General features: G+C 40.3%; 1 protein-coding gene across 1 annotated transcript; it reads right to left on the bottom strand.

Annotated features, from left to right (window-relative positions):
• On the bottom strand, positions 1-12,313 carry TMEM30A (transmembrane protein 30A). Its single transcript, XM_036380218.2, has 7 exons — positions 12,026-12,313; positions 6,622-6,738; positions 5,892-5,999; positions 5,550-5,637; positions 4,945-5,088; positions 3,068-3,274; positions 1-2,176 (listed from the first exon to the last, which is right to left on the bottom strand). Exons 1-7 carry the CDS (start codon positions 12,296-12,298, stop codon positions 1,983-1,985), a joined length of 1,131 nt encoding a protein of 376 aa, XP_036236111.1. The 5' UTR covers positions 12,299-12,313; the 3' UTR covers positions 1-1,982.
• Between the last annotated feature and the right edge of the window lie 2,809 nt (positions 12,314-15,122).

Raw genomic sequence — 15,122 nt, 5'->3', positions numbered from 1 at the left:
TGAAGAGAGAAAAATATTTCTTTTTTAATTTTAAGCACAGCCCAAAAAGCAGCCTTTCCCACTTGGAAAAAACAGGAATTATGATTGAAGCAGAATATATTTGTATTTCAAGTGACAAACACAAACTTTAAAAATCAAAATATTTTAATAACCAGTAATTGTGAGACATCCCCTTGCTCATTTACTCTATCTTAGACTAGCAGCTACTCCACAGCCAGTTTAACACATTCTGCAAGTTTTCGAGGGTACATTACCCTTATTCTGTAACTCCAGCAACATGAATACAGCACTGTTAATAAAATCTTACAAGGTACTATTTGAAAGCCCTGTTCTGCCAGGCTGTACTATGCAAATAAATTATTATATGTAGTTACAGAAAGCTAGCACACTGGAAATGCTGCCTCATTCCACAGTTTATCCAGACATACACATTTAAAATCTTAGGCTACACAAGTAATTACGTAAAACCAGTCATGTGATTATGTGATAAATAAATAGTTTAGTTTAAAGTTGTCTGTAGATTAAGCTATTTGACCATGCATTTTTGTAATAAATATGCAATCCCAGAAATACAACTCATTTAAAACTGCATTTACACTTAACGATGTCTTTTCATCCAGATAAAAATAAATATGTTCAAGAACAAAACCAAATCTCTTATTAAATTGTTTGCAGAATTTATTAGGTCTCTTTTAATATACTCCATACTTTATCAAGCTAATTGCATATAAAGTGATCTCCACCATATACATTAGAGTTTCTGTGCATCATCTAAAAAAAGTCACCAAAAAGTAATATTTTACAGGTTGCAGTTAACTTTTAATTAACCTAAAGGTGAATCCTTCTGTAATTTAAGACACTAACCTGCACATTGCGTCTAACTGCAATATTTAAATTATGTTTCACAGCAAGCTAAACCTGCATTTCAGGGAAAAATGTCACTGCCATCTCAACTTCTGAAGTTCTATCATTTACTTCCTAAACACCACAAAAAATTAATGTGGTGTTCACTCCAAAGAAGGAAAAAGTATACAATTCCCTTAAAACAAAGCCTGCTCAGAATACATATGCTTTAAAAAAATTAGGAAACTCCTTGAGGAAAAGGAATTCACCCCAGTAAAAGGAATTCACCCCGATGTATGAATGGAAAAAAACCTTTTAAGTTCTTCTTGATTAATGCTAGGTGCTGCTCATAAAAAGCAAAACCAGCAAAAAGTGAACTAGGATTGGATATGACTTAAAGCGAAGAAAATTAGAAAAATATTATATCTGCAACAAGCATGTCCCAATTTAGAACAATCTTTTAAAGGGTCTCACGCAGATAATTAACAAATAGGTTTTCTGGTATTTTCATAGGATGCTCATTTACTGGCCAGGCACATATATTGTAAATATACAAAGAATCCAGAGTGCTGAAATTTACGGAGCACTTAAAGGATTTAATATAATAGAGGTGGGTAGGACACAGGAAAAATATTTAACAACTTGTATAAATATATTAAAATCTCAGCAAGAAATGTAGGAGCCCATGCACACAAGACAGTAAATTGAAGAAAACATTTAAGACTTGACTTCCAACAGCACTGACACCTTGAATTCTGGAAAGTCAACAATTTACAGTATCTTATAACCATCTTTCTCCACACAATCTAAATGTACTGAATCATATTGACATTACATAGCACGTGAACAAGCAGCAGATGCATCAAGGGAACAGGAGCTATATGCATCATGTGGCCTGCCCAGTTAGAGGCAAACATCAGAAAAACTGTTTCTGACATAGGCAGAGATACAATCAATAGAGCTAATTGTATACCCGTCATTTTCAAGAGTTAATCCACAGTATGGGAAAGGGGAGCTTTAGGTAAAAGTTATGCACCCAGTCTCAGAAATTACAGAAGCAGAGAATTGTCTTTCAAAACTGGGTCCATTCTGGACTGGCCTTGATGCACATGCAGTACACTTATTTTCAGAATGCAAGATTAATTGGGAATGTCTGCACTGGTGTTTCGATTGCCATATTTGTGATGAATGAATAGCAATACCACTCCTAAGAAGAAGCATATGGACCCAACAGTGATGTAAGCTATTCCCAGGAAGGGATTTTTGCCTCCCATCCATGATATGGTGCTTAGGATCATCCTTTTTCGTCCATCAAAACTGTGTACAGGATAATCTGAAAAAACATTTAGGAAAACAAGAAGCAAATTTCTAAACCCAGCTTGAAGTGGGCGCATGAAAATTTTCATCATTTCAATCAGGTTCCAAATACTAACTGCTGCCTCTGGAACTGGAATTGCAAATATGGAACATTCAGCTGATCTTTTTGGATAAAACTAATCTGGGCATTGTCAGCTACTTCAAAACATAAGCCATGTTAAGAGACACTAACCCTGAAGAAGAGTAAAATGCATGATTTTATGTGTTTATGAAAGTAGCTTCAATAAAGTGAGGGAAATATAAATTTTAGTCCCTGTGTCTATTTGCTACAAAATTTTTCTTTACATTCTGTTTTACATGCACTCCCCACAGTTTTACACTGTGAACACTGCAGTAGCTATATAACAGGTATCATTAAGTGCTTTTGAATTTTAAGAATTCAGTAACTATGACAACCCTCCTTCTCTAGTCGCCTGCATTTCTACCTAATAGTCTCCTCAACAAAGAATGACAGACCTTCACCTGATCCACAGCTCTGTCATTTTTGTGATCTTCAGAGTCAGTCTGCCTTTCATCACATAATGTCATCTCACCTTGAAGTTACAGCTCTTAAATTCCCTTGCTACCAGCTACCTCTGTTCTTTCCTCTTTTCCTATGCCTTTCTCAGTTCCTTCCCAGCATCCAACCAATCTGATTTCCCTGTCTCTATGGGGCTATTAATGCTATAAAACTAGCACTTAGAAGAAGTAAAAGATGCTAACAGTCTACCTGGGTCTCAGTGCCAGTTTTCAACCACAGCTCAATACCATCTCTTTTTAGAGATGGTAAGAAGAAAGGCTAATTCCATCTGATAACTTGCAGATATCTATTTGCATAATCCAGCTAAGGCCTGCTTTCAAAGGATACTGTATGCAATATCCAAAGAGTATTTTCCAGCCTGTAAGGTAGGCTGAAAGTTGTTCTTCCTTTCAATGAGACGATAGAGCTTGCGAAACGTTGGCAGAGCAGCTGTGCGCATCCACACGATGAAGTCCTCATTGATAAAGCCGTTGTTGTCAGGCTCTGAGTCCAGCATATACACTGGCTTGGGCCAGTTCACAGGTTTTGTTGTGCCTAGGATTAAACAAAAATAATAAAGTATTTCAAATACAAAACTGAGTAACACAGTGGCTCATCAAAATCCATTCTAATGTCACAAAAAAAACACGTTAACTTCCAAACAGTACGAACAGACAGGCTGACTCACTACTGTTGCAACACACTGGGCTGTTTAAGAACTTTTTATTTTGCAGTTTTAATAGTTTGAATTCAATAAATAAATAACATAACAGCATTTCCATTTGTTTAAACAAGTCATGCAGGTGAGAAGTCATGTCTCAAAGCACTGCTTGGTGGGTAATTCTCCATTATGATGATAGGCCCTCTGCTCACTTGGTATAATTTGAGAACCACGAGCATGTAATATTGTAAACATCATTTCAGATTATGTCCAAATGCTTTTGCTACTGTTATTGGAAATACAATTCCACATTGTATAAAGGTAAGGTATCTGCTTTTCCAAGGGTAGCCATCACACTGACAACACGTAATTTGGCTATGACTAAGCAAGAAACCCACATCAGGTTAAGCCTGAAGTTATTATATACCTTGCATAAACACACATGCTCTAAGAGCCCTAAGAAGGGGCTTTTTCAGACATAGTAGCCAAAGAAAACTTTTATTTGACAAATTTTATATAATCTAAAAAATTTGACACATCAGTCACTTCTAATAACAAAAAAAAGAATCAGTTTTTTTAGAGAACAGCACAACCTAGACATAGAAACATTTAAATGAAAACTCCATATGAAGAGTTTCATTTAACAACTGTAGGATTTCTTTGTAAGTTAAATCCAAACACGATAGAACTTGTACCGGTTTTGACTGGAATAAAATTAAATTTCTTTACAGTGGCTGGTATGGGACAATGTTTTGGATTTGTGCTCAACACATTGTTGATAAAGAGTGATGTTTCTGTTATTGCTAAGCGGTATTTGCCAGCATCAAGGCATCTTCTGCTCCTCACCTGTGAGGAGGTAGGAGAGGTGTCCAGGAGAGACTGGGCAGGGACACAGATGGGATAGCTGATCCCAGCTGACCAAAAAGATATCCCATACCATAGAAAAGGGCAGGTAGAGGTAGGCAGGGCCTACTTTAGCTCAGGGACTCAGATGGCAGTGAGCAATTATTTTCTTTTGCATTACTTGTTTTTCTTCGGTCTTATTTTCCTCTCTCCTTGCTGTGTTTTTGGTTTGGTTGTTTGTTTTTAATTACTGAACAGCCTTTATCTCAACCTATGTGCCTTCTCACTTTCAGCCTTCCAATTCTTCCTTCTACTGAGCAAGGGCATGGTTAGTGAGACACTGTGTGATGCTTAGCTGCCAAGTGGGGTTAAACCCCAGCAGTACATTACACATTTTTTACACATTTTTACACATTTTTTAGTATTCAGGGTACAAGAAAAAATCAGAAATTAAAAACTACCAAATTAATGATTACAGTAAAAGTAAAAACCAAACATGTTTATGAGGAACTTGCAGCTTTTATTATTTAAAGACAACCTTTCAAATAGCAGAGTAGTTCCTTAGCTTGGATTTCTTCAGAGAACATTTATTTAGCACATTCAGTAAAATGTCTGAGGTAAAACTCTGAAATCAAAATGTGTTTGAAATCAAAAGTGAAATCAAAAGGTGTTTGAAGCATTTTGCTGTTCTTCAAATTTCACTTTTTTTTTTTTTTTTTACCTTGGAAAAGCGCAGTTAAGTTGTTTCCATCTCCTGTAGGATTCCTGAACTTTACATTTTTATCTGTCCACCATGCAATGCCTTTTTTGATCAAAGTAATCGGAGTCCTTGTGTCATTATCGATGCGGTATAACTCCAGTGTATCTAAAGACAAAATCAAATTAGAAGACCAGCTGCAGAAACATTCCTTAGATGATCATGATAAGCACTGAAACAATTACTTCCAGGAGAAAACAAAACAAAGATAACCAGGCAAGGCATTTACTATCTGCCTGACACAATAACAACCTGTTCTGTAAGAATCAATGTATATGAGATAGCAATTTATTATCCATATATGATATCTATGTTTCTACATCACAGCAGTAGCATATTCTCACAACAGGTATTTCCATCCTTTGTGTGCTATAAGATTAAATTAATTCTCCTAGCAATTTTTAAACAAGTACAAGCAGTACAAGATATTTATTTTATTCTGAACAATGAAAATGTGTTAATTCAAAACAAAAAAAGCCCACACTATCCAGAATAATGTGCAACACAACAGATAACATACACTTAGATCACAGACCCATATAAATGATAACTTAAAATTGTGACCATACCATTAAACATACTGTTGGCAATAGCTCCACAAGGAGCAATGGGTTTGTCCTCGTTTGTGCGGTAAGGCTCACATTCCTTACTTGGATTCTGATAGTTAGAAAGAAGAAAGGCAAATGAGTCTGTCCTAGTTCACACAACTAACTTGCTTTTTACTACATGATCAATACAAATTATAATACTTTACAGTTATTTTCCGTAAACAAAATAAAAATTCCTTATGGTTGCCTACTGTTATGCAAAAATTCTAGTACCTCATTATCATGCAACTAAATAATTTATGTGGTGATTTATGCAATAGACAGAAATTAGTTGCTCATTCACATCCAAGCATGAATACCTACAAGTAGTGAACTGTTGTCTCCATTTAGCTGGCTGTCATCTCGAGATTTCACGTAACGACGGTGGTTTTGATAAAAGTTGGAAAGTCCATAATACATGAATACATTGCTCTGCAAAAAGCAAGATGGGGAAAGAGGGATTTCATTCACACAAACCTGCAATTTTAAGTTCTTAAACTCTTAGGTTTATAGCAACATTCATAAAGTAAGAACCTCAATCCTCAAACTTCATACTGAGTACAATGAAGTACTGTCCTAACAAGGCTGAAGTCAAACAATATAAATGTGCCACCAACTATCAGAATGATATTCACTAGCACCAACCCCAATACCTGTCTTGTCCAATGTAGAACCCATAAGCCTCATTTGCCTCCAATCTGCCAGAAAGCACTTATCTGGTATTTCCAATTCCTGTTAAACTGAGAATTTTTTATATCATGCAGGAATAGCTCATCTACTCTCTAGCTGTGTGACACATAGGGTAACTTTGAATGTGTAAAACACAAGCATTCCACTTAATGTTTTACATTTCCAGACAAATGGAGGCATTAAGAAACATCTCATCCCTCCTGATGAAAAAGGGAACACTAAAATAAGATCCAAGTTCAAAGGAAAACTAAAACTAATCCTCTAAAATAGAAAAAAAAATACTTAAGTGACAAAACTTTCATTTATAATATGAAATAGATCATATAAACTGTTCTGACTTCATCCTGCATACAGGGCAGCATACCTCAAATGCATGTTCCAGTGTGAAATTGATGGTGCATGTACAAGGGGGTGTGCTGTCCCAGGACACATTTAAGCATTTGTTGCAGGGACTAGAAGGTTCTGTTCCTGTATAGTCAATCTGTAACAGAAAGTGCAGTCATTAAATTACAATGGGAGAATAAAGAAAAATTATTAAGCAAGAGAGTTGCTGTGGCATTTATTTTGCAATCATATTATATATTATATCTCAACACCAAGAGGACATTCAGGCCTATCTGATAATCTCTGTAAGTCTCTTCCAACCTTAACCATTCTGTAAATGAGTTTTTGATTCTGACTATATGCTTGATTTCAGATGCAAGCAAATTAAACACTGAGGTTAAATTACTCCTGGAGCAAAACCAAACAAAACCAACAAGCCCCCCACACAGCCCCAACCCTGCCCCAAACCAACCAAAAAAACAACACCAAAACAAAACCAGCAGACATTCCACACAATGTGATGCTTCCAAACACACACACTATGAAAAGCAGATCACAGTTTTTACATTCTTTCCAGAGAGATTAAGCTTTTAAAAGTCTAGCTATTTAATGTAAAAAGATTTGCGTTAGAAAAACTTGCTTTGTTGGCCATTTTTAGCCACCTAATTAGAAGAAAAAAATTTAAAATCACTTAATGCCCAAAAATTGTCCTAAAACAGGAAAGATTATTACACCAATATTGTTTTGTCAGGAATAGAAAACTAATCAGTATATGGACAAGAAAGATGATCAGTATTAATCTGGCTTATACAGTATGTTCTGTTTTGAATATTGTAGATCATAAAAAGCCTTTTTTAAAAATCTATACATTCAGCCTTATCAGCCAGAAGCTCACCCTACAGTCCGAGCCAACTCAAGTAACTTGACCACATCAGCTCTCTCTCACATGTAGCTCCAGCAAGTGTGGCAGGAGAAAGCTTATGTCTGTCTACAAAAGATGTATTTCTACACTTAACATGAATTACCTATTTCAGAATTTAGACTCAGACTGGTGAAATATATACTCCACTGCAAAAACACTGTGCAGCACCAGTAGCATTTAAACTAGAACACCTATACAGTTATACGAAAGGCTGCTGCAAGTGGTTTGTCCTGATTTATGTTTGTAGTGAAAGGCATAACCAAGAACTAGTGATTTATGACTGGTCCTAATGCCCATATTAAGGTTAGCTAAAATAAACACACACAATGTGTTCAAGAAAGAACTGAAGCCTATTTTCCTCAGCATCTTCTTCAGGGTCTCTCTTCCCATGATTTCTTTAGTATCTATTAAGCTGCAACCAGCTCCATCAGCAAACACCTTTGTTGACTAGCATTTGCTCTGCTGCCTGATTTCTGACAGACAAAACCTACACGCTAATGAGCCTAGCTGAAACTAGACAGCTTCAGAAGCTATTACCTGGCAGAGAGAAGGAGATTGAGAGAGGATCACGATCTTTACAGCTCAGCTGAACACGATATTAAGTTTATGCTGATCTAGAAATAGCACTGCTGCAGCAGCCATGACCAGCTTTGTTTAGCTACAGCAGACAGACCCCACTGCTGCTCTCAGTGAACAATGCATCTCATTTGTTGAAGGCTAACTCAGGGGTGGGGGTGTTCTGCTAAAGTAAGCTGAAGCAAGCATTTCCTTTAGAAAGAACTTGCCAGTGAGAGAAGTTGTTTCAGGTCAAGAGCGCAGGCTAAACACTAAGATTGCAAAAGACCTAAAGATGTCACTTTTAAAAATGTAATGGACTAAATTCTGTGGAGCATGAAATTGATGTATATTGAAGCAGCATTATGCTTTGATGCACTGTTATCAGCTTGCATGCTATCAAAGAGCTTTCCTGTACAGTAACTGCCAACACAAGTGTATTTTTCTGCATCCACATTTACAGATTACATTCAAGAGAGCTTATTTAAAAGGATGAAGGAAGGCATCCATCTTCACCTCTTGACAAAGTAACACTTTTGACTGTGAGAGTTAAGGACTGACGATGGAGTCCATGACAAGAACCTGCCTGACCCGTCTGTTCTGTCCTGTCGGATCACCCAACAGCTGACAACCAGACACAGTGAGCCCTTCCAAAAATCTCCAGATTTAAGGACATTGGGTCATTGGGTATATCCAAGTTATTCCACACCAACAGCCTTTCAGGCTGTTGATGTCTGTCAGCTGACATACACCTACAGAAGTAACATAATTACTGCATACACATAATCACTATTTGTGATTTTGCAGATTTCATACTTTGTCCTATTCTGCTTAACCATTTCTTGTATAAAAGGCAATCCATAAATCTGGTCCTCTTTGTAGGTTTTATTAATTTTTGTATCATTCCTGACATGGGGCTACAGAAACTGCACACAAGGCTGAAGATGCAGGCAACAGTAATGTACTTACTTTCAGTTATCTGTTCCTAGCCATGCCTTAAGTCAATCTGGCTTTTTATCTACCATTATGCATTTCATAGCAGCAGTCACAGCACAAAGATCTCTGTCCTACACATTTAATACTTTGTATATCCCTCACATTTTATCATATATTAATATGCCCTGTCAATGCTTCTTATTCACTCTGTATATATTTTTAAAAAAAATAACACTCCAAAGGAAAAAAAAACCACCTCCAAGAAATGAACTATTTCAACAACAGACTCAAGATAAATGACTGATTATGCCCTTTTGAAACCATGAAAAAATGCTAGAGAAAACACAACAAAAACCCGATAGGTCTAGTACACTTAAACTGTTGGAAAACTTCCACATTTGAATTCAAGACATCTTATAAAGGAAATCAATGGAAGAGATATATTTTGCTGCTCAGTCTTTGCACCTGTAGAAGAACAGAGCAGTCCTCAGAGATACTAATGGCTACCATACCTTGTTTCGGGAAGAGTGACTTGAACCTAAATATGTATTCAGGGTCACAAATTATACATCCTATTCAATTCCAATACACTAAGTTTACAGGCACACACACACAGATTTGAGAGCTATGCTGTTGCCTAGGAGGCAGGTGTAAATCACCACCTGTGCTTCCTGCCCCGATTACATTTCTAAAAAAGGTTAGTCACTATGTAGCTTCTCAATGTCTTGTCTCCAATAGCTAACCTTACAGCTGGTTGTGAATAACTTTTGGAGGTTATAACAAAAGCCAGCATTCTAAGCAGGGATGTATGTAATCTAACCATGTATGTGACAGCAGTGTCTTAAACTGCCCCCCTTAGTGGTGTTTAGAGCCCAGATGTTGGTCCTAATTGGTAAAATGCTTTATCTGTGTTTTGCAGCTGCAACTATAAAGCCTTTTTTGATTTAAACTTTTTTTTTAAATTCAGCTGTCTTTAGGATGATAACCTCACTTGCAGAGTGTCACTTCATAAAACAAGTATGAGTATCAAGCAACTGAACCCGTTTTCCCCTTCTGACTTAGCACAGGCTCCGAAGTCCCTCCTGTCCTCACAAAAGCCTAACAATTGGAATTTTGAGAATTTCAAAAGGTGAAAGGGTAAATCCATAAAACAAATGAAGCTCTTTTCAGTCTTGACTATTCTGAAATTGGAGAGGATTGAAGGCTTGTGCCAACGGGTCTCCACTACAAATGGTTACTGCTGCTCTCTATACACAACCTGACTGTGTAGGGGAGCATTGGTTGTGCTCCCAAACTCACCTACGACTTTTGTGCCAAATGTTAGGTGGGAACAGCTGGTTTCTGGGTTCTACTGGAACTTACCAGGAGTACCTGACTGAGCTCCTTAAGCAACAACAGTATATAAAAATCCTGTGTATGCATACAGCAGCAATATAGGCACAAGAAGTCACAACATTTTTGGACTCATGAAACCGATGCATTTCTTGTTCCCATAGACTAATGCAGATTCAGTCATAATGGAAAAAGGATATATTTGTCCAATTATAATGATCTAAAACTTTGTACTGATTTACTATAGAAATGGCTATTTTAAATGCAGTTGTCAACAAAAATCAGAGTTAGCAAGGATATTTTTGTACTTCTCTCCAGGAGTCTTGGAAACGTGCAACTGCATTTACCTTAAATATGCTACAACATGACAATTTAAAAATCTTTGTGCCCATGACAAGTTGGCCATGTTCTCTGAAGCACCTGTGCCAATTTTCAGATGTTCAGCACAACCCCAACACTTGTTAAAAGAAGCAACTATTTTCTAAAAAATATGCTTACATACAAATTAGGATGCTGTAAAACACACTTCAGCTTTTGGGTTTTTCCCTTCTGCTTTTCTCCTTAACTGTAACTGTAGATCTTAACATAAAAGGAGATAAAATTGGTTTCATTATAACCTTATTTGCATTTTAAGAGAAATATGGAAAAACCATTCATTCTCTACCTCATGATTTCTTTAGCTAACTGGGCCTGAGTGGCAACTTGCCACCAGCCAAGCTACTGTCTTAAACACTACTTATTTGAAAGTGACAGCTTAGTCCAGTAACTGGAGTGATTTGATCCACAAAAATTCATACTCTCCAATAAAAAAACCCAATGAACAACCACACACCTTCTTCCCTACAATCTCAGTAAACTAGCTCACCAAAACTAACAGCTGTCAATTGCTCCTCAAGGCTGCCCATCCCTAAGCCCTGTACGTTATTTCCCTTCAACACAAACTGGTTTTGTTATCAAATGGATCGATCTGTGATACACAGTTCAGTTTCAGCTAATGCTCAGCAACTTTTCAAAGCAGCAGCATGGCTGGTTATCAGATGTAAATCTGATAAAACTGTAAATCTGATAAACTCAGACTGGAGTTTTGTAAGTGTGAATTAGAAAAAGCCATACTCTTTGATCCTTGTTTCCAAGCTTACTCTGGATGCATTGGTCCCCCATACAGCACCTGCAATGTTGAAGCATCGGTGCAGGTAAGAATAACAGCAATACATTTACCGCAAAGCTTTGTCCTGAAAATACAATTACTTTGGAACATTTGGAGATAAATAATGGACTGCCACGGGCTATCCCACGGATGATGCGCTTACTGTCTGTACTGCTGAGGAAAAAAACGAGCACTGGGCTGTGTCGATTAAAGGCAGGCAGTAACTTCCCTGGAAGCTCCCTCGGGAGCACTGACAGAACTCACGGAAGAGCTCCAAGCCTATCCGGAGACTACTGTCAACTCGGGTGTCTGCTCAAGGTAATTAATGGACGCTCTGCTGACGAGCACCGACGTTAGGCCGGATTGGAGCCACCCGGGTCCGCCCCGCACAGCACCCGCCTGGTCCCCGCCGCGTCCCGGCCGGCCGGGAGGGGACCGGCTTTCCCTGGAGTCGCAGGCGGCCCCCGGCAGGCGATCCCCCTCGCCCTGCCCGGCCTCCCCGAGCGGGCCCTGGGCTCCCAAAACCCCGTCCGGGCACACCCGCCCGCGCACCTCGTACTCGCGGATGTTGTTGGAGGTGACGAAGATGCCGATGCCGATGGGGATGAAGATGAGGCCGATGATGAAGAAGGCCGGCAGCACCGTGCCCGCCGTCAGGATGGGCTGCCAAGCCGGCAGCCGCTGCTGCTTGAACGCGGTGTTGTCGGGCTTGCGGGTCTTCACGGCGCCCCCGCCGCCGCCGCCCACCGCGCCGCCGCCCGGCACGCCGACGCCGCCCGAGGGGTGCCCGTCCGCCTCCTCCTTGGCGCTGTAGTTCACCGCCATGGCGCCGCCGCCGCCGCCACCGCGCGACACGTGACCGGGGGCACCGCGCCTGCGCACTCGGCCGCGGGAGGGGGCACGGCGGGCGCGCGGGTGGGGACGCGCCACGACCGCGCGCCCGCCCAGATCATGGAGTCCGGCGGTAATGGAGTCACGGACTCGTCAAGATTGGAAGAGACCCGCAAGATCATCCGGTCCAGTCATCCACCCGGCACTGCCCCTGTGACCCCTAAACCACGTCACCCAGTGCCAGATCCAGTCACCTCTGGATCCTGTCACTTCCAGGGGTGGTGACTACCGCGTTCCGGGGCAACCTGTTCCAATGCCGGACCACCCTAATAGTGAATATTTTTTTTCTAGTATCTAATTTGAATCTCCCCCGTCTCAGCTAAGGCCATTTCCTGTTGTCCTCACTGCAGGCACGGCAGAACAGACCAGTCCCCGCCTGACTCCAACCTTTTCTCAGGGAGTTATGGAGAGAATGATGTCTGCCCCAAAGCCTCCTTTTCTTCAGGCCAAAACCCCCCAGCGTCCTCAGCTGCTCCTCACAGAATGTGTTCTATGTGCTGGCCAGGCAGGCTCTGCTCTGGTGAGGATTAGGATTCCAGATTTAGGGCAGGCTTGGGGTAAGACCCAGGCCCGCAGCCTTGTCCTCCCCTCTCAGTGCTCCAGGAGCACTGCCCCTCATCCTCCCTGCTGGCATGTGCTGGCTGACCCAAGGCAGCGTCCATTGGGGCAAAAACAGAGAAGTCAGCTTTGGCTTCCTACCCTCATAAATAGGATTAGTGCCGCTGTAGAGATGTAATAATGCACGAGAGATTTGAGAGTTTCTCTTAATGGAGCCATGTGTGCCAAGCACCACTTTTGGGAGCTCTTGTGTGTGACTGCGGTCACAAGGGTTTTCAGGATGAAGAAGAGACGAGAATGTTGACTCCATGATCAGAAGGCTTGATTTATTATTTTATGATATAGGTTACATTAAGACTATACTAAAAAGCCATAGAAAGGAAAAGTTTCTTCAGATGCTAGCTAAGCTAAGAATAGAAAAGAATGAATAACAAGGATCTGTGTCTCAGACAGAGCAAGAGCCAGCTCTGCCATGAGTGGTCAAGAAATCCAAACACCCACAGGAGACCAATCACCTGTTGCATTCCACAGCAGCAGATAACCATTGTTTACTTTGGTTGCTGAACTGCAGCTTGTCACAAGGAAAAATCCTAAGAAAGGATTTTTCATGAAAGATGTCTGCGACACTTGTGCTCTGTACTCCTGCTCTGCTGTCAGGAGGTGTGAGTGAATCAGTGCAGTGGGTACAGAATCACAGAGCAGGTAAGGCTAGAAGGGACCACAGAGGGTCATCTGGTCCAACATCCCTGCTCAGGACTGCATCCAGACAATTTTTTAATATCTCCAGTCAGGGAGACTCTGCAGCCTCTCTGAGAAATCTGTTCTGGTGCTCCATCAGCCACACACACTGAAGAAGTTCTTCCTTGTATTCAGGTTGAACTTCCCGTGCATCAGTTTCTGCCTGGTGCCACTTGTTCTGGTTGGCATCACTGAGAAGAGTCTGGCTCCCTCTGACTCGACACCCCCATTTAGGTACTTGCACATATGGATGCTGTTGTTTCCCCTTAGGAGCTAACCTGACTGCATTAAATAGAATCACAGAATCAATTAGGCTGGGAAAGACCTCTGAGATCATTGAGTCCAACCTTTGACTGAACACCACCATGCCAACTACACCATGGCACTTGCTACCATTTACAGTCTGTTCTTTAACACCTCCAGGAACAGGGACTCTGCCAGCCCTCCAGGGCTGCCTGTTCCAGTGGAGATGCAGTCACCTTGTGGAATGCAGTGTGGGAGAATGTATTGTATCCCAGAATACCTGCTCTAGCAGGCATTGCTCAAGCTAATGCAACCTTGGAAGTTCATGTTTCTCACTTCATTGGCACTTCTGCATTAAAGTTTGTTTTGTGAGGATTCTCTAGTCCTTCCTATGCAGGACCCCAAGAGTGCAACCAAATCCACATTCAGCAAATATTCATGTATTTACCTGATTTCAAGGAAAAAAGTAAGTGGAACTATTTAATTAAATAACTTTATAATGTAGTTCAATCTGAAGACTTTTTAGCTGGCTATGGAACAGTTTACATAAAATAAAGGCCTCTTAAGTTCTCTGGAGCACCAAGAGCATCAGCAAAGACCACTGGGGGGAGCACCTGATTTGTGCAAATGTATTTTGCTCTAGAGGCACCAAAGGCCTCCTTGACATAGCATAGGAAATCCGGATATATATATAAATGTCTAAAATATAAGTATTAATTCTGTGCCTAAATAATTATATAGGGTACAAAAGTTAATCATATTCCTTGTGGCATCTGTGCTAAAACTATATTTCATTCCTAATTTATCTTTTCCACTATCTTGTGGACCCCAACTTTTGCTGCCATTCCCCCTAAATAAGCCCGTTGTCTCTAGTACCACTCTTTCCTTTATTGTCTTCTGTTTGCAATTATTACCTTCAGCTGTAGTAACTTTTATTCCCACAGCATCACAGAGAATCCAGAGAGATTCAGCCTGGGATCCCAAGGGAACAAGACTGCTTATAAACCTGTGGTGAGAGATGGCAAGAAATTTCCCTGGCAGCAGAATAATCAAGGGGCAATCTTGGGAAGCTGGGACCTGAGGCTCTCAGGTGTGACAGGACTGGCAAGAAAGGGCATGATAAATTAGTCTAATTATGTTTCACAACAAGACAAAAAGAAAACTCACTGGCTGTAGAGTTTGTCTCTAGAAATCTAAATATTTGAGATTTTTTCATGGA

This window comes from Molothrus ater, chromosome 3 (assembly GCF_012460135.2).
Source record: "Molothrus ater isolate BHLD 08-10-18 breed brown headed cowbird chromosome 3, BPBGC_Mater_1.1, whole genome shotgun sequence".
NCBI lineage: Eukaryota > Metazoa > Chordata > Aves > Passeriformes > Icteridae > Molothrus > Molothrus ater.
This window is presented reverse-complemented; position numbering and strand designations above follow the sequence as displayed.